The sequence below is a fragment of the Canis aureus genome, chromosome 25 (genome assembly GCF_053574225.1).
Source record: "Canis aureus isolate CA01 chromosome 25, VMU_Caureus_v.1.0, whole genome shotgun sequence".
Lineage (NCBI taxonomy): Eukaryota > Metazoa > Chordata > Mammalia > Carnivora > Canidae > Canis > Canis aureus.
In genome coordinates this window covers 3,896,518-3,923,825 of record NC_135635.1, presented here as the reverse complement: position 1 = coordinate 3,923,825, position 27,308 = coordinate 3,896,518, and the positions used below count along the sequence as shown (strand labels likewise).

At 39.7% G+C, this 27,308-nt stretch overlaps 2 protein-coding genes and 1 long non-coding RNA gene across 17 annotated transcripts in view; 2 read left to right on the top strand and 1 right to left on the bottom strand.

Moving 5' to 3' along the window:
* Window positions 1-5,366, top strand: part of ATF1 (activating transcription factor 1) — an 87,430-nt gene extending 82,064 nt beyond the window's left edge. For all 13 annotated transcript variants that reach the window (XM_077870056.1, XM_077870064.1, XM_077870063.1 and 10 more), the window contains one exon: window positions 4,928-5,366. In XM_077870056.1, the coding sequence (XP_077726182.1) occupies window positions 4,928-5,351 (424 nt within the window). In that variant the 3' untranslated portion in view covers window positions 5,352-5,366. The remainder of the gene's footprint in view (window positions 1-4,927) is intronic.
* Window positions 4,325-5,301, bottom strand: LOC144296824 (uncharacterized). The gene is made up of 2 exons (XR_013363773.1): window positions 5,162-5,301; window positions 4,325-4,984 (listed from the first exon to the last, which is right to left on the bottom strand). It is a non-coding gene; the product is annotated as an uncharacterized LOC144296824 (long non-coding RNA).
* An 87-nt stretch (window positions 5,367-5,453) lies between the features above and the next one.
* Window positions 5,454-27,308, top strand: part of TMPRSS12 (transmembrane serine protease 12) — a 28,984-nt gene continuing 7,129 nt past the window's right edge. Inside the window, exons 1-3 of one of the 3 annotated variants that reach the window (XM_077870070.1) lie at window positions 5,454-5,714; window positions 6,291-6,486; window positions 14,773-15,041. In XM_077870070.1, the coding sequence (XP_077726196.1) occupies window positions 5,519-5,714; window positions 6,291-6,486; window positions 14,773-15,041 (661 nt within the window). In that variant the 5' untranslated portion in view covers window positions 5,454-5,518. The remainder of the gene's footprint in view (window positions 5,715-6,290; window positions 6,487-14,772; window positions 15,042-27,308) is intronic. The other 2 variants (XM_077870071.1, XM_077870069.1) reach the window with 2 other exon arrangements.

Sequence of the window (27,308 nt, the reverse complement as noted above, 5' to 3'; positions counted from 1 at the left end):
CAGAAGAAATATTTCCTAAATCATTTTATGAGGCTAGCATTACCCTAAAACCAAAACCAGAAAAAGATAATATAAGAAAACTACAGGGCAGCCCCGGTGGCTCAGCAGTTTAGCACACCTTCAGTCCAAAGAGTGATCTTGGAGACCTGGGATCAAGTCCCAGGTCCAGTTCCCTGCATGGAGCCTGCTGCTCCCTCTGCCTGTGTCTCTGCCTCTCTCTCTCTGTATCTCTCATGAATAAATAAATAAAATCTTTAAAAATAAATAAATAAATACAAAAATTAGAATATTGGTTATTTCTAGGGAAAGAGAAAAGGAGAGAATCAGGGAGGGGTACAAAGGGGATTTTAAAAGTAACAATAAAAAAATAAAAAATATTTTAAAAAACAATAAAAATATTAAAAAATAAATAAATAAAATTTAAAAAATAAAAGTAACAATATTCTTTTTCTTAAGTGGGCATCCTTGTATTGTTATTCTTTAAACTGTACATACACCGTACTATAAATATTCTTTTATATGGACTAAATATTCAATACAACAAAAATAGTGAGGTAGTGGGTAGTGGATCCCTAAATTTTGTATTTAGTATTCCATGGGTTCTCTTTATAAACTGGGTGTGCAATATGGTTGTCACTAGCCGCAGGTAACAATTTAAGTTAAAATTAAAATTAAATTAATATTCAGTTCCTCAGTCATGTTAGCCATATTTTAAGTGCTTCATAGCTACACGTCTAGTGGTCACTATACTGGTTACAGAATATTTGCATTATTTCAGAGTTCCAGTGGACAGCTCTGCTCTACACAATATATTGTTTAGTTTTGCATGTTTTTGACTTTAACATAAGTTGAATCTACAGTGAGTTTTCTTCTGCAGCTAGTTTTGTTTCATACAGTATTGTTCTTGACTTTCATTCATGTGGTTATAGCTGTAATTCATTCATTTTACCTTATATGTACTGTGACTATGACACAACGTATCTACCTACTTTGGAATCTATTATTGAGGGACATCTGAACTGTTTCCAGATTTTTACTATTACAGCTAATTCTCTTGTGCATCATGAGCATGAGTTTCTCTGGAAAGTATACCAGGTTGAAATTGCTGAGTCATAGAAAATACACATCATCACCTTCTCTAAATAAAGTCAAATTCTTTTTTTTCTTTTTTAAAATTTTTAAAAAATGTATTCATGAGAGACAGAGAGAGAGAGAGAGACAGGCAGAGACACAGGCAGAGGGAGAAGCAGGCTCCATGCAGGGAGCCGACGCGGGACTCGATCCCGGGTCTGCATCCCGGGTCTCCAGGACCACACCCTGGGCTGAAGGTGGCGCTAAACTGCTGAGCCACCCGGGCTGCCCATAAAGTCAAATTATTTTCCAAAATGTTATAACAATATACTCTCCAGTTAGCAACATATAAATGTACCCATTGTTCAGATTGTCACCAACTGTAATTTTTTACAAATCTTATTAAATTGAGAGTTCATGGTTTCAGTCTGCATCTTCCTGATTTTGAGTTTGAAAATGAAATAAAATGAATTCGGAAATAAGCTCATGGTTTCTATGGGGCAAGAATCTTGAATTTGGCTCAGTGGGGCGCCTCTGGCTTAAGGTCTCTCATGAGGTCACAACTATGGTGTTAGCCAGAACTGTGGTCTCATCTGCAGGTTTGACCAGGGGGAGATCTGCTTCCCATCCCATTCACGTGGTGTGCTATGATTGGGTTCTTCTTGGCCGTTAAGACAGGACTCAGTCCCTCTCTGGCTACTGCTAGAGGCTGCTCCTTAGAGCAACTCACAGCCAGGTAGCCAGCTTCCCTCCAAGGGAGAGAGGGAGAGAGAATGTCAAGAACAAGTCACAGTCTTTTTATAAACTAATCTTGGAAGTGACAGCCCATCAGCCGATCACCTCTGCCACTTTCTATTTGCTAGAAACATGTCACTAAATCTAGCTGGCACTGATGGCAGTGGGGAGCAGGGGATTAAATGAGGGCGTAAATACCAGGAGAGGGCTAAATGGAGGTAATTTTGGAGGCTGCCTACCACCCCAGGGGATATTTTTCTGCTGATGGGAGTAATCCCACAAAGAAAGGAAGTGACAATACAGGAGAGAAGAGTGGAAGATCTGCAAAATGCAGAGGACATCCAGGAGCAGGACCTCTCCAGTTACTGGTCCACCCTGCATTTTTCAAGGCCCTTTCATGACTTGGCTACATTCTTTGATCAGAATATGTAAAAGAAATTTGTTAAATCTCTTGTTATCTGTCGCAGCAAGACCAGTCATTTGACCTACTTTCACAGCCATACACAATCTGATCATCTCCCACGTCCCAGAAACACACCCCAACTGTGTTTCAAGGATCACCTTCCACTAAAATATCTGAGGAACAGGAAGTCTGTTTCGTGTCTGCCTGTGGGTCAGTTCAAGCTGCAACTTGTTTCACTCCCAATATCGCCAGCCTCCCACCCACTGATTTCAGCACAGCCCTGCCGTGAACTCTTCCCTTTCCCTCGCGTTACCACCTGCAATAGCCTCCTTTGATTTAATGCTGCCAACCGGGACGACCTCGGAAAGATGATATGAGCAAGGCAGCTGGCCTGTCCTGGCTGTACCTTAATTCCCCGTCACATGACCACCCCCGAGACTACCGCAGCCCAACTGCTCCCTTGTTACTGAGGGGGGAGGGGAGCAGGTAACAGAAGCAACCTTCGGCACAGCTCAAGATTGCAATGACAAAAGAACTTAAAACCAAACATCAGACATCACTGTTCTTAAAAACCCTGGGTCAACCCCAGTGAAACCCTCATAGATCTTTTTTGGCTCCTGTCTGGCCTTCTGCCATGGGGCTGGGCTGCCTGCTTCTTTCCTCCCTCTTCCCGTTTCCTTTGCACACTGAAAAGTCTCTCTCCAATTGTACTGAGCAGTCAACACCTTACCCGTAAATGGGAAGCAGGTTCCCAGCTTACTAGTGCATATCTAAAAACCATATTAAATGACTCCTCTAAAGGGAAGAAGGGCCACACATGTGGATTCTGGACTCAAAACAGAATCAAATCAAATACAAAACCAGAAAGAAGCCTGTAACTTATTCTCTTACATATCTTCATCAAAAATGGCTTCTCTTGGGACCCCTGGGTGGCTCAGCGGTTAAGCGTCTGCCTTTGGCTCAGGGCATGATCCCTGGTCTGGAATCGAGTCCTATGTCGGGCTCCTTGCAGGAAGCCTGTTTCTCCTTCTGCCTGTGTCTATGCCTTTCTCCCTGTGTCTCATGAATAAAATCTAATAATAATAATAAGGCTTCTCTTTTTCTATATAGAAAAACAGTAAAAAGAATAATAAAATTACACACACACACACACACGCTACATTTTTATGACTGTGAGGGTTAATTTTATGTATCAACTTAAGTATGTCCAGATAGCTGGTAAAATATTTCTGGCTGTGTCTCCGAGAGTGTTTCTGGAAGAGATTAGCATTAAATCAGTAGCCTGAGGTAAAGAAGATCTGCCCTCACCAGTGTACACAGGTGTCATTCAATACAGTCCGCTGAAGGCCCAAATAGAACAAAAAGGTGGAGGAAGGGTAAATCCTCCCTTTCACCTTGACTTGGGGCCTCCATCTCTCCCACTCTCCCACATCAGAGCTCCTGGTTCTCAGCCCTTTGCTTTGGGACTGATACCACTGGTTTTCCTAGTTCTCCAGCTTACAGACGACGTATCGTGGGACTTCTCAGCCTCCTTAACTGCATGAGCCAATTTCCATAATAAATATCTTGTAAGATACATTTCTACATATTCTACTGGTTCTGTTTCTCAGGAGAAACATGCATGGATAAATATCCACGCTTTTGTTTATGCTGTCCCCTTACCCTAGCAGGTCTTCACTACATCTCCTTCCTCTTCTTGATCTTCCCCCACAATCTAGGCCCAGCTCACGACCCCCTCCTTAGGGGGTCCCCCCCCTTCCCAGACTGCCACAGCCCACACTAATCCCTTGTGTCTGAATTTGTATTGGGTGTCATGGTCTATTTCTTTGTTCCCCAGGTGGTTTTTCTCTGCTAGCCAAGTTATTTTTTTTTAAAGATTTGTTTATTTATTTATGATAGACAGAGACAGAGAGAGGCAGAGACACAAGAGGAGGGAGAAGCAGGCTCCATGCCAGGAGCCCGAAGCGGGACTCGATCCCGGGACTCCAGGATTGCACCCTGGGCCAAAGGCAGGTGCTAAACTGCTGAGCCACCCAGGGATCCCCTCTGCTAGACAAGTTACAATGTTCTCTGGATTAGAGGACCAGGTTTCGTTTCTTTTCTTTTCTTTCTTTCTTCTTTCTTTCTTTTTTCTTTCTTTCTTTCTTTTTTTTCTTTTCTTCTTTCTCCTTTTCTTTTTCTTTCTTTTTTTCTCTTTCTTTTCTTCTCTCTCTCTTTTCTTCTTTCTTTCTTCTTATTTATTTATTTATTTATTTATTTTTTTAGGGGCAATGGGGCAAAGGAAGAGGGAGAGAACCTTAGGCAGGCTCCACATCCAGCGCACAGCTGGATACAGGGCTCAATCTCATAACCCTGAGACCTGAGCAAAAAATGAATTGGATGCTTAACAACTGAGCCACCCAGGCTCGTCAAAAGCACCAGGTCCTCACACCCTTCACACCTATCCTGTGACGGGATATTTATTTCAGTATGGGTGCACAGTGTGAGGTTAATACCTGCTTGTTGGGTGCACCAACCAACTGGAGCCACTTATCTGTGACCTCTCCCCACAGTGTTTCTGGAATGCCAAAGTGCATCTCAGGGGCTCTGAGATGGACCAAGAATAATTCATCTCTCAGACTAGGGACTACAGGGGGGTGGGGGAGAGAGAGACAGAGAGAGACCGAGGAGACAGTGTGTGCTGTTACCACCAGTCATTGTTTGCCTTTAACTTTCCAGGTCCTTCAATTTGATCTTATCAGCTCACGCTGAGGTCATCGGTCGAAGACAAAACCACTACAACACAATCAAGAACCAGACAGATAGGACCTGTACCGGAATCTGGGTTCCCCAGTGCCTTTTTTTTTTTTTTTTTTTTGCCTGTCTTATCTCAGACCCCAACCTCTGCACTTGCTTTGTCTTCTGCTTCCTTCTCCCCTCCCAGCCTGCCCGCGTGGGTTTGCACGCCCTTACTTCTGGAAGCCTTCCGGACCCTCCAAGCTCAGCCCAGGGCCGCCGCACCCCACTCCCAGCACGACCGCCCCAACTGCGCCGAACGACCGTATGGATCCGGCCAATGAGCGAGCGCTCGGACGCCGGCGGGGCGCGGGGCTCCTCACCCGCATCTGTCCCGGGGGCGGACGCCCGCAGGCCACGCAGGTGAGGCCAGGTCTGCAGCGCCCCCAGCGGTCCCCACGCCTCGGGCCGCCCCCGCGTGCTTGGCCCACCTGCACGTACGCACGCACGCACGCACACGCACACGCACGCACGCACGCATGCGCCGCCTCCTAGGCCGTGCGTGCCGCCATCTTGCCCACCGGAAGTTCCAAGATGGGGCTGCGGCTCCTGAGCGCCGCGCTGCTCTTCGTGGGGAGCGCTCTCCCCTACTCCGGACACGACTGGCTCTCCGAGCGGACGGGGCGCCGCTCCTGGCGGGAGCAGGCCGGTGCCCCGGGCTGGCGTAGGGCCCGGCAAGGGAGGTGGAAGGCGCTGCAGGCCCCGGAGGACGGAGCGGCGGCCGCAGAGGGCAGTATCGGTTCAGTCCCGCCTTTGCACAGCGCCCGCGTGTGTTCTTCCCCCGTGTGGTCGCGTTTGAGTCGGGGTCCCTCCTTTTCTGCTTTTCCCTCTGCCTCCAAAATGTACAGACCCAGGCGGCCCCGTTGATGACGGCAGTGTAGTGGTCCTGGCAGGAACACCGTATGCTTGTGGAGCTCGGCCTTGTATGCTCAGACTGTTCTGAGGCTCGTCATTCCCATTTTAAAGACTAAAAATTCAGTGGAATCGGGGCGCCTGAGGGGCCCGCTCAGTGGTTGACCGTCTGTCTTCCCCTCAGGGCGTGACCCCGGGGTCCCTGGATCGAGCCCCGCGTCGGGCGGGGAGCCTGCATCTCCCTCTGCCTGTGCCTCTGCCTCTCTCTGTGTCTCTCGTGAATAAATAATTAGAATTTATTTATTATTTATTTAAAGTAAATAAATAAATAATAAATAAATAGGAATTTAAAATAAGTAAATAGGAATTTAAAAGATTATATATTAGTATGTTAAGATTAGGAATACATATCATTAGATGTTCAGTGCAAATAATATATGATTTTTGTTTTTAGGTTGCGGAATAGCGCCACTTGCAGATGCATTGAAGGGGTCTCGGATAGTAGGGGGCACAGCAGCTCAAATTGGTGCATGGCCGTGGGTAGTTAGCCTGCAGATTCAGTCGGGAAGAATTCTTGCTCACATATGTGGGGGAAGCTTAGTGAAAAATAACTGGGTCCTCACAGCTGCCCACTGTACTAAGGACACTAGGTATGTATTCAGAGCACAAGTCCTCTATTTTATTTCCTCGGGGGATATTTTCAAGCGGCAGAGGACCCTTTGACCTCAGCCGTGCTCAGTTACGCTGTGTGTTTACCAGTAGCCATAAGGCTTTACACCAGCACACGGTTTTGTTGGAATGAGAACTATAAATCAGAGGTCAACACACTTTCTAGAAATAGTAAAAATTTTAAGGACTCTCTCACAGCTATTCAGCTCTGTCACTATAGAACAAAGTGGCCATAGATAATATAATTGAATAAGTATGCCGTGATCCAATAAAACTTTATGAACACTGAAATTGGAACAAAATGCTTTTTTTAAAAAATTTTGTTCCCTACCCCCCACCCCCCAACCATCTACAAGTATAAAAAAACAATCTTTTTGCTTGTGGGCTATGCAAAAAATAGGAGATAAGTCAGATTTGGTCTCTGGTTGCAATTTGTCAGACTGTGCTTTAAATAATGGCAGTTGTCTTTTAGCTTTTAAAACTATTATATTGTAGCTCTGTGTTTGCCTTTCTCACTATTGGATCATGAGTTTTTTGAGGGTTTTTAAAAAATTATTTATTTACTTATTTATTTGAAAGAAAGCAGGGTACCTGGGTGGCTCAGTCTGTTAAGCATCTGTCTTTGGCTCCGGTCATGGTCCCGGGGTCCTGGGATGCAGCCCTGCATCAGGCTCCCTGCTTGGTGGGGAGCCTGCTTCTCCCTCTCCCACTCCCCTTGCTTGTGCCTTCTCTCCCTCTGTCAAATAAATAAATAAGATATTTAAAAGGAAAGAAGGAAGAAAGCAAGCAAGCATGAGGGAAGGTGGGCAGAGGGGAAAACAGACTCCCCACTGAATGGGAGACCAATGAGGGCTCCATCCCAAGATCCTAAGATCTCATGACCTGCGCCCAAGACAGACACTTAATCAGCTGAGCCACCCAGTGCCCCTGAATCATGAGCTTTTTTTTAAAAAGGGCTATGTATTTTATTTTGTATTCCTTGGACTAATATAGGACTTGGCCTACTTAATAGAAGACATAATAAATGTTTATTGTATGGATGATGTCAGTCTTAGAGAAATAGGATTTACCACAGAATAGAACTCTGATCCGGGCAGCCCGGGTGGCTCAGGGGTTGAGCATCTGCCTTCGGCTTGGGTGGTGATCCCGGGGTCCTGGGATCAAGTCCTGCATCAGGCTCCCTGCAGGGAGCCTGCTTCTCTGCCTGTGTCTCTGCCTCTCTGTGTGTGTCTCTCGTGAATAAATAAATAAAATCTTTAAAAAAAAAAAAAAAAGAACTCTCTGATCCTCCTAACCATTCAGTATGAAGCTCTATGAAAAATCCTTTGGGAAGCCATAGTACTGTCCTATAATATCCCTTTAGAATTTAATTTTTAAGAGAACAGCTCTCTTGGTGAAGAATGAAAAGTCTCTAAGAGGAACTAACACCCTCAAAATTCAATTGAGGGCAACTGACCTGATAGGGTATGTAAGGTTTTAATCTGTATACTTTTTTTTTTTTTTTTTTTTTTAAAGAAAGCTCTGTGCCCAGCATGGGGCTTGAACTCATGACCCTGAGACCAAGAGCCTCACTCATGCTCTACCAATTGAGCCAGCCAAGCACTCCTGTATACTACATTTTTGAAAGATGCATTTCAGTTCCATAAATTGACCTCTGAAGAATAGAGGTAGAAAAATAATAAGATATTAAGGTAAACAAAGGGTACAGAAAGAGATGTAAAAATAAAAGTTTCAGAGTTAGGAATCAATTCTGTTCTTTCAGGGGTGTTTTACAATACGATGCTTTATAAAATGCTATCTTAACTTCTTATTTTTTTATTAAGTAGGGTCCGTGCCCAACATGGGGCTTGAACTCATGACCCCAAAATCAAGAGTCCCATGCTCCTCTGAGCCAACCAGGCGCCCCAACATGCTATCTTTAAAAACTGCTTTCAGACCTTAAATTGATGGAGGAAAGGTCTGATATGGTTTGAAGATTCTTGGAAAAGCTCTTCTTGCCTATTAAGTCCTGATGTTGTCCTTTTACTGGTCTAGTCCTTTGACACGGTAGGAAAAACAATGAATTTGGATTGAGGAGACCTGTATCCTAGTCTTCCCCTGACACTCTGGTGCTGTGACTTTAAGGAAGGTCTCAAAACCTGCAAGACCGGGGACGGGGGGAGTGGGCAGCCCCGGTGGCTCAGCGGTTTGGCGCCGCCTGCAGCCTGGGGTGTGATCCTGGAGACCCGGGATTGAGTCCCACATTGGGCTCCCTGCATGGAGCCTGCTTCTCCCTCTGCCTATGTCTCTGTCTCTCTCTGTGTGTCTATGAATAAATAAATAAAATCTTAAAAAAAAAAAAAACAGACCTGCAAGATGTATGACCTTGGTCAAATAATATAGTTTTGTTATATTGTCATAGAATCTTAGAGTTAAAAGAGGCATTTTAAAGTCGGATCAAGCCTCTGTCCTGTATATGAATCCTTACAAGAGTGAAGTTAGGGGTTGTCTAGTCTGAAATAATTGTTGCTTCAATTTACTAAGCCAGGCATTTGTTTTTCATACATAATTTTCACTAGTCTTCACAACCACTCTGCTGTAGGGAGGCTCTGAGACAAATACCTTGCTCATGGCTGGAGAACAATAAAATTGGGGATCAAATCCAGGTTTGCCAGAATGAAACCCCACACATAACCATAACATAACACGTGGCTCTCTACTTGAGGCATCTCATGTGATGATGGACTGCTACCTTGGAAAGAATCTCATTTCATTTTCGGACAGCTTTAATTCTTAGAGAGCTTTTCTTATGTTGAAATAAGTGTCTTGGTTTTTTTTATCTGCTTTCTGAAGCCATATATATTCAACCCAATTAGCCTTCCAGGCATTTGAAGATAATGTTCATATTCCACTTAACATTTCTCAAGACTAAATCTTACTGACGTCTTTACTCCTTTACTCAACATTTACTGGATGTAAATGTACGTTATATGCTAGGGACTGGGCTAGGTGCTGAGGCAGTGGACATTACTGAGGTATATTCTCTACTTTTCAGGAGTGTCCTGTGAGAGAACTAACTTTGCCACATTCTATTCCAGCCCCCCCTTATTTCCTAAACCTTGCACCATCAATTATCCCTTATTCCTTCTTAGAACAACCATTTATTCAAAGACTTGCTCTGAGATTAGGTACTAAGGATGTTAAATATAATTTAATTATATATGTATATATAAATATAAATTATATTTATATATAATTATTAATTATATAATTATAATTTTTTTACACAAAAAGCCCCGGGGCGCCTGGTTGGCTCAGTCAGTTAAGCATCTACCTTCAGCTCAAGTCATGATCCCAGGGACCTGCAATTGAGCCCCAAGTTGGGCTCGCTGCTCAGCAGTCTGTTTGTCCCTCTCCATCTGCCCCTCTAACTGCTTGTACTAATAAAGTCTTAAAAAAAAATTAAAAGCCTACCAGTAACTGTCTGAGATAGCTATTATCATCTCTGTTTTATACTTGAGGAATCCAGAGATGAGAATTTAGTAACTTGCCTGAGATCATACCACTGTTAAGTAGCAGCCCCCTGACCTAAACCCAGTTCTTAAACGTGTGCTGTTGCATTATACCTCATTTTCTCTAGTATTTTTCAGTCTTCTCTCTGGTTTCTTCCTTACAACCCTCAAACATGTTTAGGTCATTCCATTGTTGTTCTTGTTAAGATTTTATTTATTTATTCATGACAGAGACACAGGCAGAGGGAGAAGCAGGCACCTTGCAGGGATCCTGAGTCTCCAGTCTCCAGGATCACACCCGGGGCCTTCAGCCCGCGCTAAACCGCTGGGCCACTGGGGCTGCCCTCCATTGTTATTTAAAAGCCCAAGCAATCTATCTGTGAACCCTACCTATTTCTGTACCTCCCTTCGTGGTTGGACTCTCTTTGAGAGGCTCCCTTTTGCTTCATTTGCATTGACTCCTAAAATGCCAATTGCAGCCTGATTTCTATGGTCAAAACCCACTATTAAAGATCCACCTCCGTGGGGATCCCTGGGTGACTCAACAGCTTAGCGCCTGCCTTCAGCCAAGGGTGTGATATTGGGGCCCCGGGACTGACTCCCATGTCGGGGTCCCTGCATGGGGCCTGCTTCTCCCTCTGCCTGTGTCTCTGCCTCTCTCCCTCTGTGTCTCTCATAAATAAATAAAATCTCTAAAAAAAAGAGAGAGAGATCCACCTCCGTCCCAAATCCAATGACTTCTTAGTCCCCATCCAATTTGACCTTTATAATCTATGGTAAAGTTGACCAACACTGTTCTTGAAACTATCTCTTTTCTTCATTTCTAAGTCACCTCTCCCTTTTTTAAAAAAATCTCTCCTTTTCCTTGGTCAGTCTTTGTCATCATCTAAGTGGCAACATTCTCTAGAGTCCAACTCTTATCCTCTTGGCTTATCATCTCTGTACTCTTAGAGATGTCTCAGCAGTCACCATGTGCTAGAAACTCCCAAGTCTCTCCAGCTGAGTTATATTTCTAGCTCCCCGCTATACATTTATACTGGAGTCAGTCTCAACCAATTGGAAGATGAATTTTAAAATCCTGTAATCTGGGCAGCCCTGGTGGCGCAGCGGTTTGACACCGCCTGCAACCTGGGGTGTGATCCTGGAGACCGGGGATCGAGTCCCACATCAGGCTCCCTGCGTGGAGCCTGCTTCTCCCTCTGCCTGTGTCTCTGCCCCTCTCTCTCTGTGTCTATGAATAAATAAATAAAATCTTTAAAAAAAGAAAATCCTGTAATCCTAAAAAATAATAATAATAAATAAATAATAAAAAATAAATAAAATCCTGTAATCCTGTTCCTTCTCTATTCTTTCAGATAATATCACCAAATAGCTCCATTGCCGACGAGTTAACTCACTGCACAATATCTCTTAAGTTTGTTTCTTCTATCTCAGTACTCCATACTGATTAGAAAAAGATTCAGAATATCAGTCTCCATATGCCTAGCTCATTGCTCATCACTTACACTAGTTACACTTACACTACTGTTACGATAACTATCCTAATGAGTGTGAAGGGTATCTCACTGTGGTTTTAATTTGCAATTCTCTAATGACTAGTGATGTTGAGCATCTTTCCATATGCTTATTGGCCATTTGTGTATCTTCTGTGAAGGAACATCTATTCAAATCCTTTGCCCATTTTTAACTAGGATTTTTGTTGAGATGTAGGAATCCTTTTTATATTCTTGATATTAAGTCTTATCAAATATATGATCTGAACATATTTTCTCTCATTCTGTGGGTTGTTTCACTTTTTTGATAATGTCCTTTGATGCATAAAAGTTTTCAGTTTTAAGGAAGTCCAATTTATTTATGGTTACTTGTATTTTTGGTGTATATCTAAGAAATCATTGCCAAATCCAATATCATGAAAGTTTTCTCCTGTGTTTTTTTTCCTGTGTTTTTTCTTCTAAGAGTTTTTTTTTTTTTTTACTTTTATATTTAGGCCTTTATCTACTTTGAGTTAATTTTTGCATATGGTGTAAGGAAAGTGTCCAGCTTCATTCTTTTGCATGCATATACAATTTGCTAGTCCAATTGGTTGAAAAAGTCTGTCCTTTCCCCACTGAATTGTCTTGACACTTTTGTTGAAAATCAGTTGAGACAATATGCAAGGTATATTTCTGAGCTCTCTATTCTTTTTCGTTGGGGTGTATGTGTGTGTATGTGTATCTGCCAGTACTACAGTGTTTTGATTACTGTACATTTGCAGTAGTGTTTGTTTGTTTGCAGTAGTTTTGAAGTCTGGAAATGTAAGTCCTCCAACTACATTCTTCTTTCTCAAGATTATTTTGGCTATTTGGGGTCCCTTGATATTCTGTATGAATTTAGGATGGGTTTTTCTATTTCTTCAAAAAATACTGGGATTTTTATAAGGATTTTTTTTTTTTTTTTGGATTTTTATAAGGATTGCATTGAATCTATAGATTGCCTTGGCTAGTACTGTCATCCTAACAATATTGTCTCCCAATTGGTGAACATGGGATCTTTCCATTTATTCATGTCTTCTTTATTTTTTTTTAAAGATTTTATTTATTTGTTCACGAGAGACACAAAGAGAGAGGCAGAGACATAGGCAGAGGGAGAAGCAGGCCTGCTGTGGGGAGGCCGATGCAGGACTCAATCCCAGGACCCTGGGATCATGACCTGAGCCAAAGGCAGATGCTCATTCACTGAGCCACCCGGGCATTCCTCATGTCTTCTTTGATTTCAGCAACGTTTTACAGTGTTCAATGTATACAGCCTTTTTTTAATCTCATGGACTGAATATAAATTAAGGAAGGAATATAAATTGAGTAAGTTTGGAAATGAAAAGAAAGATCATTTTTTTAAAGTATTTATTTATTCATGAGAGAGAGAGAGACAGAGGAAGAAGCAGGCTTCATGCAGGGAGCCCAACATGGGACTCGATCCTGGGCCAAAGTGCTAAACCGCTGAGCCACCTGGGCTGCCCGAAAGATCATTATTTCAAAGTAGCTTAAAGTAGTGATTTTTTTTTTTTATACAAAATAGAACTAGGGCTTTAAAATTTTTTGGTAGGCTTTCTAGAGGCCACCTAATTTACTTTTAAGAGAACTAAATATCTTCTATTTCCTTGGGAGAAATTCTAGGAAGTAGAATTGCAGAGTAAAATACAGTGAAACTTGGAGCACCTGAGTGGCTCAGTCGGTTGAGTGTCCAACTCCTGGTTTTGGCTCAGGTCATGATCTCAGGATCCTGGGATTGAGCCCTAAGTCAGGCTCTGTGCTCAACGGAGAGTCTGCTAGTAACTTTGTCTTCCTGCCCCTCTGCCCCTCCACCTTGCTCTCTCTCTCAGATAAATAAATCTTTTTAAAAATACAATGCAACTTCTATAAACTATTGATACATGCTGCCAGGAAACTATTGATACGTGCTGCCAGGATACCCGTCTATTTATACTTTCCACATGAGTAAAGAGTTCCTTTGCTCTTGTGACTGTGTTTTTTTTTTTTTTTTTTAAGATTTTATTCATTTATTCCCGAGAGACACAGAGAGAGAGAAGCAGAGACATAGGGAGAGGGAGAAGTAGGCTCCCTGTGGGGAGCCTGACATGAGACTCAATCTCAGGACCCCAGGATCACAACCTGATTCAAAGGCAGACACTCAACCACTGAGCCACCCAGGCACCCTTGTTTTTGTGACTGTTATCCGTCCTGAGCATTATTGTCAAATACACACACACAATCACCAGCTTTGCCAATTTGAAGGATGAAAAGGAATTTCAGCGTTTGTAAATAGCAATATATAAAGTAAAAGATCCTCCTTCCTGATCCATTTCCAAATGTAACAACTATTAAATGCTTAAGGTTTTAATTGTTGATTTTGACCAACAAAAGAGTTTTTACTTTATTTATTGTTTTTTTTAGATTTTCAAGAATCCACTAGTTGCTTCCTGTTTTATATATGTAATGTTGTCATACTTTATTTTTTTGTTGTTGTTGTCATACTTTATTAAAAGTTCTTTCTCCTATCAATGCTATGTATTCATCAACATTTTCGTTCTAGTTTAATTTTTATAATTCTCATGCTAATATCCAAATATTCCATCTAAAACTTCAGAATTTACAAAAGTAAAAAAAAAAAAAAGAATTTACGAAAGTAGAGGGAATAGTTTAGTGAATTCCCATGTATCTATCACCCAACTTCAAGTTACCAGCTCATGTCTAATCTTATTTCATCTTTATCCTCACCAACTCCTTCCTTCAATTATTTTGAAGCAAATCACAGATATACCACTTAAAGTATTTCTAAAAGAAGACTTTAATTAAAAGTTTTATATTAAAAATTTTTTACATTTAAATAATCAGTTTCAAGTTTATTTTACTGTTTAATGTTTTTCAGGTATTTAGTTTTATTTCACTTTTCAAACTAGTTAATTAGCTAGGTGTCCCAGTAGCACTTACCAAATAATTCATTCTTTGGTCAACTGGTAAGAAGTGCTACCTTAATCATATGTTAAAATCTCATGTACTCCAGTCTTTTGTTTTTGTTTTGTTTTGTTTTTTTTTCCAGTCTGTTTTTGGACCTTCTATCCCACTGATCTTTTTTTCCTTTCCTACATCATCATATTTTGGTTTTTATTTGATGTGACTTTATGTACATGAAAGTAGGATTAAAGTTTTATTAATCTAAAATGAGAAAAACAAAAACTAGGAGATTAAGAATATTTACTCAGTTAAATAAATATTTGTAATAACATTTATTCTCTTTCAGAGATCCTTTAATGTGGAGAGCTGTGATTGGAACTAATAATATAAACGTGCATCATCCACACTCCAAGAAGATAAAAGTTAAGGCAATCATTATCCATCCAGGCTTCAATTTGGAAACTTTTGTAAATGATATTGCACTGTTTCATTTAAAAAAAGCAGTGAGATATAATGAGTATATCCAGCCTATTTGTCTACCTTTTGATATTTTCCAAAAACTGGACCAAAACACAAAGTGTTTTATAAGCGGCTGGGGAAGAACAGAAGAAGAAGGTAATTATAATCTGAATTTTATATATACATTTTTTTCCTGATTATTGGAGAGGATGAACCCTTTTATATATTCATCTCTTTATATCATGAGTTTGAGCAATAGGTCTTTATAAACCATTTAAAAGCAAATGTCTTTTTTCTTATATTTTGTCTTGCTTTTAGGAAAGAGAAAATTATCTTCCAGAGCAGAAATAGAGATTTTCTCTGGCTATAATGCTAAGATACTTGAACCTCTAAACATTCTCAGAGAGAATGATGTTTCTAAGTGTTTTTATAGTTCCTGAAACTCAGAGGTGATAGAGCCAGCCCTGTAAGAGCATTGCTTATCTTAAGCTTATGGCTGTAAGGAATCAAATTTAATGTCCTTTTTATTTAATACCCTGTTTAATATCAAAGAGGTTGAGTGCTATATATTTTCTTTAGTGCACAAATGGGCACTAATTATCAATTAATTGAACTAACATGAACTATGAACACATAAATGTAGAAAATAGTCTCTGCCTCTGGTACTAACAAGAACTACCATTTGGGACCACTTACCATGTTTTTGGCCCTTCTAAATATATTATTGTATCTTCAAAATGTTCCTATTAGGGAGTTAATGTTAATTATTCCTATTTGAACGGATCAGGAATTATGGATCTTAGAGGTTGAGAAGCCAGGATGCAAATCCAGGTCTTCTTTATTCAAAAGCCTGAATAGCTAAGTACTACATTAAATATGAACTGTTCTTGAGGAAATCAAAGTCTAGTTAGCAATATATGCGATCAAGTGCTGAGACTCTTTTTTCTATTCCTCATAGAAACTAGCCATTTAAATATGAGTGGAGGGGCTCCTGGGTGGCTCAGTTTGTTGGGCCTCCAACTCTTGATTTCAGCTTGGATCATGATCATGGGATGGAGCCCCACACCAGGCTCCCCACTCAGCAGGGACTCTGCTTGAGATTCTTTCTCTTTCTCTTTCTTCCTTTGCCTTTTCCCCCACCACCCCAGGACGGATGAATAAATCTTTTATAAAAATGTGTAGACTAGGGGCACATGGCTGTCTCAGTCAGAAGAGTATGCAACTCTTGATCTTGGGGTCATGAATTTGAGACCCACAATGGGTGCAGAGTTTACTTCAATAAATAAACTTTAAAAAAAACTTTTAAAATAATTAAATAAGTGTAGATTATTTAGCTATGATACAGATAACTCTATGAAAGATTTGTGAATTATTATTTTTCTTTTTTTCTTCTGTGAATACTGTTTAAACAAGTTAAGATAGTGGGACACCTGAGTGGCTCAGCGGTTGAGCAATGTCTGCCTTCGGCTTAGGGCATGATCCCGGGATCTGGGATTGAATCCCACATCAGGGCTCCTTGCAGGAGGCCTACTTCTCCCTCTGCCTGTGTCTCTGCCTCTCTCTCTTTCTTTCTCTCTCTCTCTTTCTCTGTGTCTCATGAATAGTTAAATAAAATCTTTAAAAAAAAAAAAAACACAAGAAAGCGATGTGTAGGGAAAAGAGTATGGGCTTTAGAATCACAGACCTAAGTCTGAATCTCGGCCCTAGATTGTACTAGCTAAATGACCATGGGCAAGTTATAGACTCTTTAAAAACAATTAGAATAACAATGACCGGAACAGCTTCCATTTATTCAGGGCTAGGTACTTAATAAAATGCTAAGCACTTTAACCCGTTTCTCATTTAATGCCCCCAATAACACTATGAGAAATATTATGATGTGGATAAATAAACAGATTTGAAGAGGTTAAGTAAGCTGCCAAAGTCACACAGCTAAGTAAGGAGTGAAAATTCAATGCCAGGTTGGCCTGCCTCAAAACTCATGTGTCTCTATTATCATCTTTCACAATGTCATATATTTCTGTGATCTGCAAGATGAGAATAATAATACCTGTCAGCTGATTTAAGGATTAAGTTGGCTCTCTAGCAACATGGTAGATTCCATGCACACACCAACCTTCCCAGTGAAAACTATTAAGAGAGAAAATACATAGGTCAAGGACTGAGTGTGAAGACTGGAACTTACATAACTGAAGCATTGAAATTGGCTTTTATCTTGATGGTATTTGCCATAACACTGAATGTGAATTTTTGTGGTTTCGTGGGCCTTGAGAGGATTGAAGAACAAAGCCTGCTCAAGTGTGTGGGCAGAGATTCTCATGAAGCTGGAGCCAGAAGGCTATACTCTAGGAATGAGTCAGACTCATGACCCAGCATGTAGTTCATCTATACATAGTTCACTTTAAATATGATATGGGCAGGTTGAAAATAAAAGGATGGGGAAAGATATACCATGGCAACTTAATCAAAAGTGAACTGGACTGGGGAAAAAAAAAAAAGGCAGGAAAGGCTACACTAATATCAGATAAAGTAGAGGTAAGAACAAATAAAGCTAGGGGTCCCTGGGTGTCTCAGTGGTTTGGTGCCTGCCTTTGTCCCGGGGTGTGATCTTGGGGGTCCCAGGATCGAGTCCCACATCAGGCTCCCTGCGTGGAGCCTGCTTCTCTCTCTGCCTGTGTCTGTCTCTCATGAATAAATAAATAAAATCTTAAAAAAATAAATAAATAAATAAAACTACTAGGGACAGTAAGGAACATAATAATAATGATATAAAAAATCCACAAAAGAGACATAGCAATCTTATATGTGTATGCACCAAACACCAGAGATACAGTTTCTTAAAAACACACAAACATACATATATGACCCAGCAATCACACTCCTGCACATTTATTCCAGAGAAATGAAAACAGGTCCATACAAAAACCTGTTAACAAATGTTCATAAAAGCTTTATTTGTGATACCCAAAAGCTGGGAAAAACTAAATGTCCTTCCTTAATTAGATGAGTGACTAAACAAATTGTAGCATATCCTTAACATGGAATGATACTAAACAGTTAAAAATTATATGCATTATACATGCATCAACTTATTTTTTTTTAAAGATTTTATTTATTCATGAGAGACACAGGGAGAGAGAGGCAGAGACACAGGCAGAGGGAGAAGCAGGCTCCATGCAGGGAGCCCGATGTGGGACTTGATTCCAGGTCTCCAGGATCACGCCCCAGGCTGAAGGCCGTGCTAAACCGCTGAGCCACCTGGGCTGCCCCATGCATCAACTTAGATGGCATTATGCTGGGTGAAGAAAAAAGCCATTTTCAAAGGGCATGTACTGTATGATTCCATTTATATACCATTCTCAAGATGGCAAAATTACAGAGATGGAGAACTAATTACTGGATGCTAGGTGTAAGACGATTAGGTAGCCTGAGGAGATCTTTGTGATGGTTAAATAGTTCTATACCTTAATTATGGAGGCAATTATAAGAATGTACACATACAATAAAGTGGCACAGATCTACACATACTCACATTGTACCAATGTCAATTTCTTGATTTTGATATTGTATCTCTTCAGTTACACAGATGTAACCATTGCAGGAAATAGGATAACAAGTGCACTGTACCTCACTGTACTATCTTTGCAACTTCCTATGACTATAATTCTTTTGAAATAAAGTTTTTTTTTTTTAAACAAGATATAACCAAAGCATCCTCAACCTCCACCCCTACCTCCAGGATTTCTAGGAAAACTGCTTAATTGAAGGGGGAAAAGGTAGAAATTTTCCAAGAAAACGTAATTACAAATACCACTCAAATGGAGTTGTTTCCCCAAATCATTCTGAATAGAAAGATTCAAGCTTAGGATTTAGTTTAAATAAGTCATAGGCTGATAAGGTCTCTAGGTTCCTGAGAGGATCAAATACAAATCATTTGTACAGAAACTAAATTTCATCTAAGACCTCAAAAGAATTCCACCTGATAAAGTTTCAATGAAAATGGATTATAATTGTAAAAATTACTAAACACCAAAGCAAACAAGGCATTATGAGTGAGAGCAGAAACAGTAGACATCTAAATAAGACCCACAAAAATTTCAGATGTTGAGATCAAATAATAAAAAGTGTTTTAATGTATTATAAGAAATAAAAGATATGCTTAAAAATATGAATAAAGGGGCACCTGGGTGGCTCAGCGGTTGAGCATCTGCCTTTGGCTCAGGGCGTGATCCTGGAGTCCCAGGATCGAGTCCCACATCAGGCTCCCTGCATGGGGCCTGCTTCTCCTTCTGCCTGTGTCTCTGCCTCTCTCTCTCTGTGTCTCACATGAATAAATAAATAAAATCTTTTAAAAAAATATGAATAAAAAGGAGCTATGAAAAAAAACTAAACAATTATAATAATTTAAAAATATAATAATTGAGGAGCACCTGGGTGGCTCAGTTAAGTGTCTGACTCTTGACTTTGGCTTAGGTCATGATCTCAAGGTTGTGAGATCAAGCCTATGTCAGGGTCCATGCTGGGCATAGAGCCTGCTTAAGATTCTCTCCCTCTGCCCTTCCCCCTCAGTTCATGTGTGTGCTCTCTCAAAAAAATTAATTAAAAAATACAATATTTGACATAAACTCAATGGACTAAATTAGTGCCAAGTCAGAAAATACTTAGGATTCCACAAATTAAAATCAACCAGATCTAGTTTACAAAGTTTACCAAACACATAAAGAGAAAAATCATAATAATGAAAGTCAACAGAAATAACAGATCCTCCAAGGATCTCAGATACTAATATTTTAGGTATAGAATACAAAATAAGTATATGTGAATTGTTTGAAGACATTAAAAAGTAGAATTAGAAATAAGCAATAGACTATCTAGAATGACCAGGCAGATTTAAAAGAGAACCAGCGGTGCCTGGGTGGCTCAGTTGGTTAAGCATCCAACTCTTGATTTCAGCACGGGTCATGATCTCAGGGTTGTGAGATTCAGCCTTGTGTCAGGGTCCATGCTGGGTATGGAGCCTACTTGGGTTTCTCTCTCTCCCTCCCCTGTTGACCCTCCTCCAAAAGAGAACCAAATAGGATCTTTAAAAATGAAAAAAAAGGGGGGGGCGGGGATTCCCTAGGTGGCTCAGTGGTTTGGTTTGGCGCCAGCCTTCAGCCCAGGGCGTGATCCTGGGGTCCCAGGATTGGGTCTCCCATCAGGCTCCCTGCACGGAGCCTGCTTCTCCCTCTGCCTGTGTCTCTGCCTCTCTCTCTCTGTGTCTCTCATAAATAAATAAATAAATAAATAAATAAATAAATAAATAAATAAAATGTAACTGCTAAAGTTTGTAACTCACTGGACAAATTAATCAGACTCAGCTGAAGAGAAAATTTGTGAGCTAGAAGATATACCTGAAGAAATTGCCTAGACTGGCACAGAGGAAATAAAAGATTATGACAGTAAAGTATAAGAAGGATGGAATAAAAAAAAAAAGATGGAATAAGAAGGTCAAATATACATCTAATGAGAATGTTAGAAAGAATGAATGAAGAGAATAGAGGAGAGGCAATATTCAATGGATTTGGGTTGAAATTTTTCTATAACTGATGGAAGACATGAATCCAGATATCCATGAACCGAAACAAAATATAATTCCTTTTCATACATTGTAATGAAGTTGCAGAACAAAAACAAGAGATCTGGATACAGCCAGAAAAAAAAAAAAAAGTCCTCACAAAATAACTACAGGTTAGCCTTCAGAAAACTTGAAAGCAATAATGACAGTCAAAAATACAATGAAATATCATATCATGGTCAAAATACTGAGAGAAGGGACTCTTGGGTGGCTCTGCGGTTGAGCGTCTGCCTTTGGATCAGCGTGTGATCCTGGAGACCCGGAATCGAGTCCCACATCGGGCTCCCTGCATGAGCCTGCTTCTCCCTCTGCCTGTGTCTCTGCCTCTCTCTCTCTCTGCCTCTCATGAATAAATAAATAAAATCTTTTAAAAAAATACTGAGAGAAAATAAATAAACCTATAATTATGTATCCAAGTAAACTATCATTGGAGAATAAGAGTGAACTAAAACTGAGTTTACCACCAATAATCTTTCACCAAAGGAAATAAATGCGTCAGAAAGGAGAATGATGCCACAAAGGAGGTATGTAATGCAGAAGTGAGCAAAAAAATAGATAACTATATAGGTAAATATAAATAAATACTGTATACAACAGTGGTTCTCACCTAGGGACAATTTTGTCCCCATAGGACATTTGGTACTGTCTGGAGAAAACTTTGTTTGTTACTACTGGGCAGGCTGTAAGTAGGTTACTGGCATCTTGGTAGAAGTCAGGAATACTGCTCATCATCCTTCAGTGCACAGGATAGTCCTCTCACCTTTCACAACAAAGAATTATCTGGTCTATAATGTCAATAGTGCAATGTCAATATAATGTATAATTCATGGAATTAAAAAAAAGATACCTAAATATTGGGGGGAAAGCCTGTATTTCAGAATGGATCAGAGTTAAAGTGGTCTCAGTATATTATTATTCAGAAGTGTTAAGATACTAATTAATATTAGATTTAAGCATGATTGGTCAAATTTCAATAATAGAAGTAGAGGATATAAAACTTGGAATAAGTAACATATGGAATAAGAAAATAAAGACAAAATCTTAAGAAAGGAGAAATCAGCTTAGGAAAAGTGAGAAAAATAGAAAGCATAAAATAAGACAGTAGAAAAAAGCCTAAATATATTCATAATCACAATAAATGTTAATGGACCAAACCACTAGTTAAAAGACAGATAATCAGATTAGGGAGTAGGAGATCCAGCTTACCTCGAGGGATACCTAAAATGTAAGGATATGGAAGGATTGAAATAAAACAATAGTAAATATATCAAGTAAAATTAAAAGAAAGCTAGTATCACTATACAAATTGTTGGCAAAATAGACTTTAAGGCAAAAGAGTTAGGGATAAAGAAGGTCATTTTTATTTAGAAAAGCTTCAACTCACCAAGAAGCTAGAACAATTCTGGACTTCTGAGCCTAATAAATAGGACCCAGATAATATTAAGGAAAAATAGAATTGTACGACAAATGTTAGAACTCCTTTATGATAGTAGAGAATACAACTATTTTTATTCTTACCAAATCAAACAGATGAAAACTTAGTAAAGATTTGGGATATTTGAGCAACATAATTAGCCAGCTTGATTTAATAGCCAAATCCATGCACTCAAAAATTCAGAGGCTTTTATCTTCTCAAGTGCAGGTGGAATCTTTATAAAAATTGACCACTTGGGACACCTGGGTGGCTCAGTTGGTTAAGTGTTCAACTCTTGGTTTTCAGCTCACGTTATGATCCCAAAGGTTGTGAGATCAAGCCCCACAAGTCAGGCTCCTCACTCAGCAAGGAGTAGGCTTGAAGATTCTCTTCCTCTACCCCTCCCCCCCACTTACATGCACATCTTCTCTCTCTCAAATAAATAAATCTTTTTTTTTTTTAAATTGACCACTTATTAGGCCATAAAGCAAAACTCAAAGTTCAAAGGATAGGTAATGTACAAAGTATGAAATCTGATTATGATTAAGTTACAAACAATAAAAGGAATGGGAATTTTGGTTGTGACGGCATGGGGAAGTCGGCAAATCCTCTTCTCCCAAATAAATGTAAACTGGACAAAATTGTCGAAACCAACCATTTCAGGGTCCTGGAAATCAACCAAAGAACACGACAAATTGAGAAATATTTGTTTATTATAAACAGCTATAAATTGGAGTTAAAAGAGGAATTTTTGGTTTTCTTGCTTTTGGGTGCTCGCAACTCCCTTCTCAGATCAGTCAGTGAGTGCAGTAGTTTTACCTAGGCCGTGAAGAACAGAATCTTGTTGCCAGAGGATATGAACTCTATTTGGAAAAGCAGTTGAAAATCCAGGCTAGCATCATTATCAATAAAAGTAATGAACTCAGCAGCAAGATACAAATGGGGAAAATCCACAACTCTACTGGCCTGGGATCATAGTCGTAGATATAGCCGGCAATAGCAGTGAGAAATTTGACAGAAAAATCCCAGAAATGAGAGAGCTGTAGATTGGCTCAGTAAGCTCTCCAAACATTCTTGCCTTACTGGGAAACCATACATGTGTGGAGAAAATTCGAGAGAACTCACAAAAAAAGTGGAAGCCAAGGTAGATTTGAAAACTGACTGAGGATGCCTGGGTGGCTCAGTTAAGTGTCCGACTCTTGATTTGGCTCAAGTCATGATCTCAGGGTCATGAGATTGAGCCCTGTGTCAGGCTCTGTGCTGACACCGAATCTATCAAGAGTAGTATAAATAGAATTCAACATAATCAAGATGAGTTTATCCAAGGAATTTAAGGATGGTTTCATGTTAGAGTCTCTTTATGTAGTTGACCTCATTAACTGATCAAAGGGTTTTTTTTTTTTAAAGATTTTATTTATTCATGAGAGACACAGAGAGAAAAAGGCAGAGACACAGGCAGAGGGAGAAGCAGGGTCCATGCAGGGAGCCCGATGTGGGACTCCATCCTGTGACTCCAGGATCACGCCCTGAGCCAAAGGGAGATGCTCAATCACTGAGCCAACCAGGCGTCCCTGACCAAAGGATTTTTTTAAAAAACATGATTATCCCAATAGGTACAGAAGAAGCCCTGTTAAAAACACAACAGTCAAAAAACAAAATAAAACAAAACAGTCAAGGGACACCTGGGGGGCCCAGTGGTTGAGCGTCTGCCTTTGGCTTAGGTCGTGATCCCGGGGTCCTGGGATCGAGTCCCACATTAGTCTCCCTTCAGAGAACCTGCTTTTCCCTTTACCTATGTCTCTGCCTCTGTCTGTGTGTCTTTCATGAATAGATAAATCTTAAAAAACAAACATAACAATCGAGAGGTGGAAGTGAACTTCCAGAACCTGAGTAAGGTTATCAACCTCCGGACTACAGAACATCATTATTACAGAAAAACATTTCTTTTAAAATCAGGAACAACTTTCTCCACCATCACTACTGTCATCAATATTATAGTAGAGATTCTACCATGTGTAGTAACACTGGAAAAAGATGCAAAAACATGTATGACTTAGGTAATAATAAAAGAGTCATTATTCACAGGTGATGTGACCATCTGCATTAATAAAGAATCTATAAGACACTGGAATTAATAGTCAAGTAAAATGTCCAGATATAAAACCAAAATACCAAAATCTATTTCATTTTTATACACTCTCAATAGTTAGGAAATGTAATTTTCAAAGTTAACAGATGTCACACCCATGAGGATATCTATAGTCAAAAGTTAGAAACAAGTGTTGACAAGGATGTGAAGAAAGTGGAACACTTATTCATTGCCGGTGGGAATATAAAATGGAATACAGCTTGGTCCTTCCTCAAAGTTTTATTTTTCTTCTTTTTTTTTCAAAGTTTTAAATATATAGTTACCATATGACTCAGAAATTCCACTCCTAGGGCAGCCCAGGTGGCTCAGCAGTTTAGCACCTGCCTTCGACCCAGGGCATGATCCTCAAGTCCCAGGATCGGGCCCCACGTTGGGCTTCCTGCATGGAGCCTGCTTCCCCCTCTGCCTGCCTGTGTCTCTGCCTCTCTCTCTCTCTCTCTCTCTCTCTCTCATGAATAAATAAATACAATCTTAAAAAAAAAAAAAGAAATTCCACTCCTAGGTATATACCCAAGAGAAATGAAAACATGTCCACACAAAAACCTGTACTCAAATGCTCATAGCAGCACTATTCAAAATAGAAAACGAAAACGAACAAAACACCTAAAGATCTATCAATGGATAAATGGATAAACAAAAAGGAATATATTCATACAATGGATATTATCTAGCCATTAAAAGAAACAAAGCACTGATTCATGCTACAACATTATGTTAAGTTAAATAAGGTCAACATAAAAGCCCACATATTGTATGATCCTATTTATATGATGAGATGTCCAGAATGAGCAAATCATAGAGACAGAAAGTAATTTAAAGGAATTAAACTATAAACAATGAAATTAAACTATAAACCAATAACAAAAAGATACCTGGCAAATCCAAAAATACTTGGAGATTAAACATGAATTAGTTAATAGTACTGTACCAGTGTTAAATTTCCTGATCTTAATAAATGTACTGTGGTTATGTAAGAAAATGTCCTTGTTCTTAAGAAATACACACAAAAGTATTTAAGGATTTAGGAGCACATTGTCTGCCATTCACTCTCAAATGATTCAGAAAAATTTATATACACACACACAATACAAATGATAATGCAAGTGTGACGAAAGTAAACAATTGTTGAATTTGAGTAAAAGGTATTTGACAGTTCCTTGTACTACTCCTGGTACTTCTCTATTATTTTGAAATTATATCTAAATCAAAAGTTGCCCAAATAAATACAGGGGCACCTGGGTAGCTTGGTCAGTTAAGCATCCAACTCTTGATTTTGGTTCAAGTCATGACCTCAGGGTAGTGAGATGGAGCCCCAGGTCAGGCTGTGTGCTCAGTGTGGAGTCTGCATGAGGTTCTTTCTCTCCCTCTCCCTCTCTCTCCCCCTTGCCCCTCTAAAATACACATACATACATAAATCTATCTTTTTAAAATAACAACAGATGAAACAAAAATACTAAAGAATCTATAGGAGGTTGGCATATGGCTGTTTACTGAGAAATTCTTTCATATTTGCTTTAGTTTTCAAATTTTTCAAAATAGAATGTTGAAGAAAGTTAATAAAAGTTAATGTTTACAATAATACCAAACTGATTATGTAGCTAAAACCAAATCTAACAAAAGATAGCAGGCCTTTTATGGAAAAGATCCTAAAACATTTTTGAGACACTAAAGAATACCTAAGTAAATGGAATGGTATAACTTTATGCTTGAATAGAACAACACAATGTCATAAAGGTGTCAATTCTATCTGAAAAATTGAAAACAAAACAAAAACAGAAACAAGGAATGATAAACCCTAACATGAGTTTTGAGAGAATTAAAAAGCTCATTCTAAAAGACCCAAGCATAGCCAAGACACTCCTCCAAAAGAAAAATATGTTGGAGGAGTTGCCATCCAGAAATCGAGGTTTATTTTAAAGCTATACTAATTAGTCTCTGTTATATTCTAAGTGACCAGGGAACAGAAAAGAAAACCAGACATCTGTTTCTCAGCTCTCTGTCTCATTCACTTTGAAAATCTCTAGTTATTTTTAAGAGCTCTACACCAATATGGTATTGGTATTGGTATTGTTCAGATGTGTAAATTGGGTGGTAGGTTCACAGGTGTTCATTATTACAGCCTATAACTTCTATGTTATAAATATTTGTTTATATATGCAGCCAATATTACCTTAATTATTTTTAAATAAAGGGCAGAAATGTGGCTGGCCTCTGAGAAGCCTCTGAGAATGCATGCCATTAGGGCATATTTTATTTCTATTTCCTGTGCCTATTCTTTCTGCATATAGATTATTTTCTCAGGCTGCCTGTCATCATAAAGTTGAAGTTTGGCTGCAGGCTGCTTTGAACTTAAAACTAAGCAGTCATGTGACGATAGTGGAAAAGGTTTTCCTCCAGCAGCTACAGTTAAAACAGTGCTAGGGAAGCAGTCCAACTGGCTAGATTTATATTTAATATAATACAATATGTATTCCTAGACCAGTCAGTGTCCTAGGAGAATGGAATGGAATAGTTCTAGGAATGGAATAGTTAGGTCATCTGCCCACCTACAGCCAAGGGGACAATGGGGAAGGATGCAGGGCACACAAAATACTCAAGTACCATATGTGACAACAGCAACTCGGAGACAGGCTGATAAGATCAGATGCTGCTGTTACAGAAGCTTCTCTATGGATAAATCTTACAATAATCTGTCCTTTAATAGTTCCTGAAGTGTTAACCTTTATTTTCCTATTTTTTCCATAGCAAAGAACCAGTTATGTCCAGGAAATAACAGAGAAGTTAAGGGAGTATATGAACAAAAATCTGCTTCATTTGCAATGTAGACCATCCTTCAAGACTTAGCATTCGGAAAATTTAATAAAAATTATTCACAACTTACACCCTGAGACTAATCTCAGCATTTACCTCCTTGGCCCTTGACAATTTTTAAATAGCCTTGTTTTGTGAAAAGTATAGATCCTGGGCAGCCCCGGTGGCTCAGCAGTTTAGTGCTGCCTTCGGCCCAGGGTGTGATCCTGGAGACCTGGGATCGAGGCCCAAGTCAGGCTCCCTGCATGGAGCCTGCTTTTCCCTCTGCCTGTGTCTCTGCCTCTCTCTGTGTGTCTGTCATGAATAAATAAATAAAATCTTAAAAAAAAAAAAAAGTATAGATTCTTGGGACACCTGAATGGCACAGTTGACTGGGCATCCAATTCCTGGTTTCCACTGGGCTCATGAGCTCAGGGCTGTGAGATCGAGCCC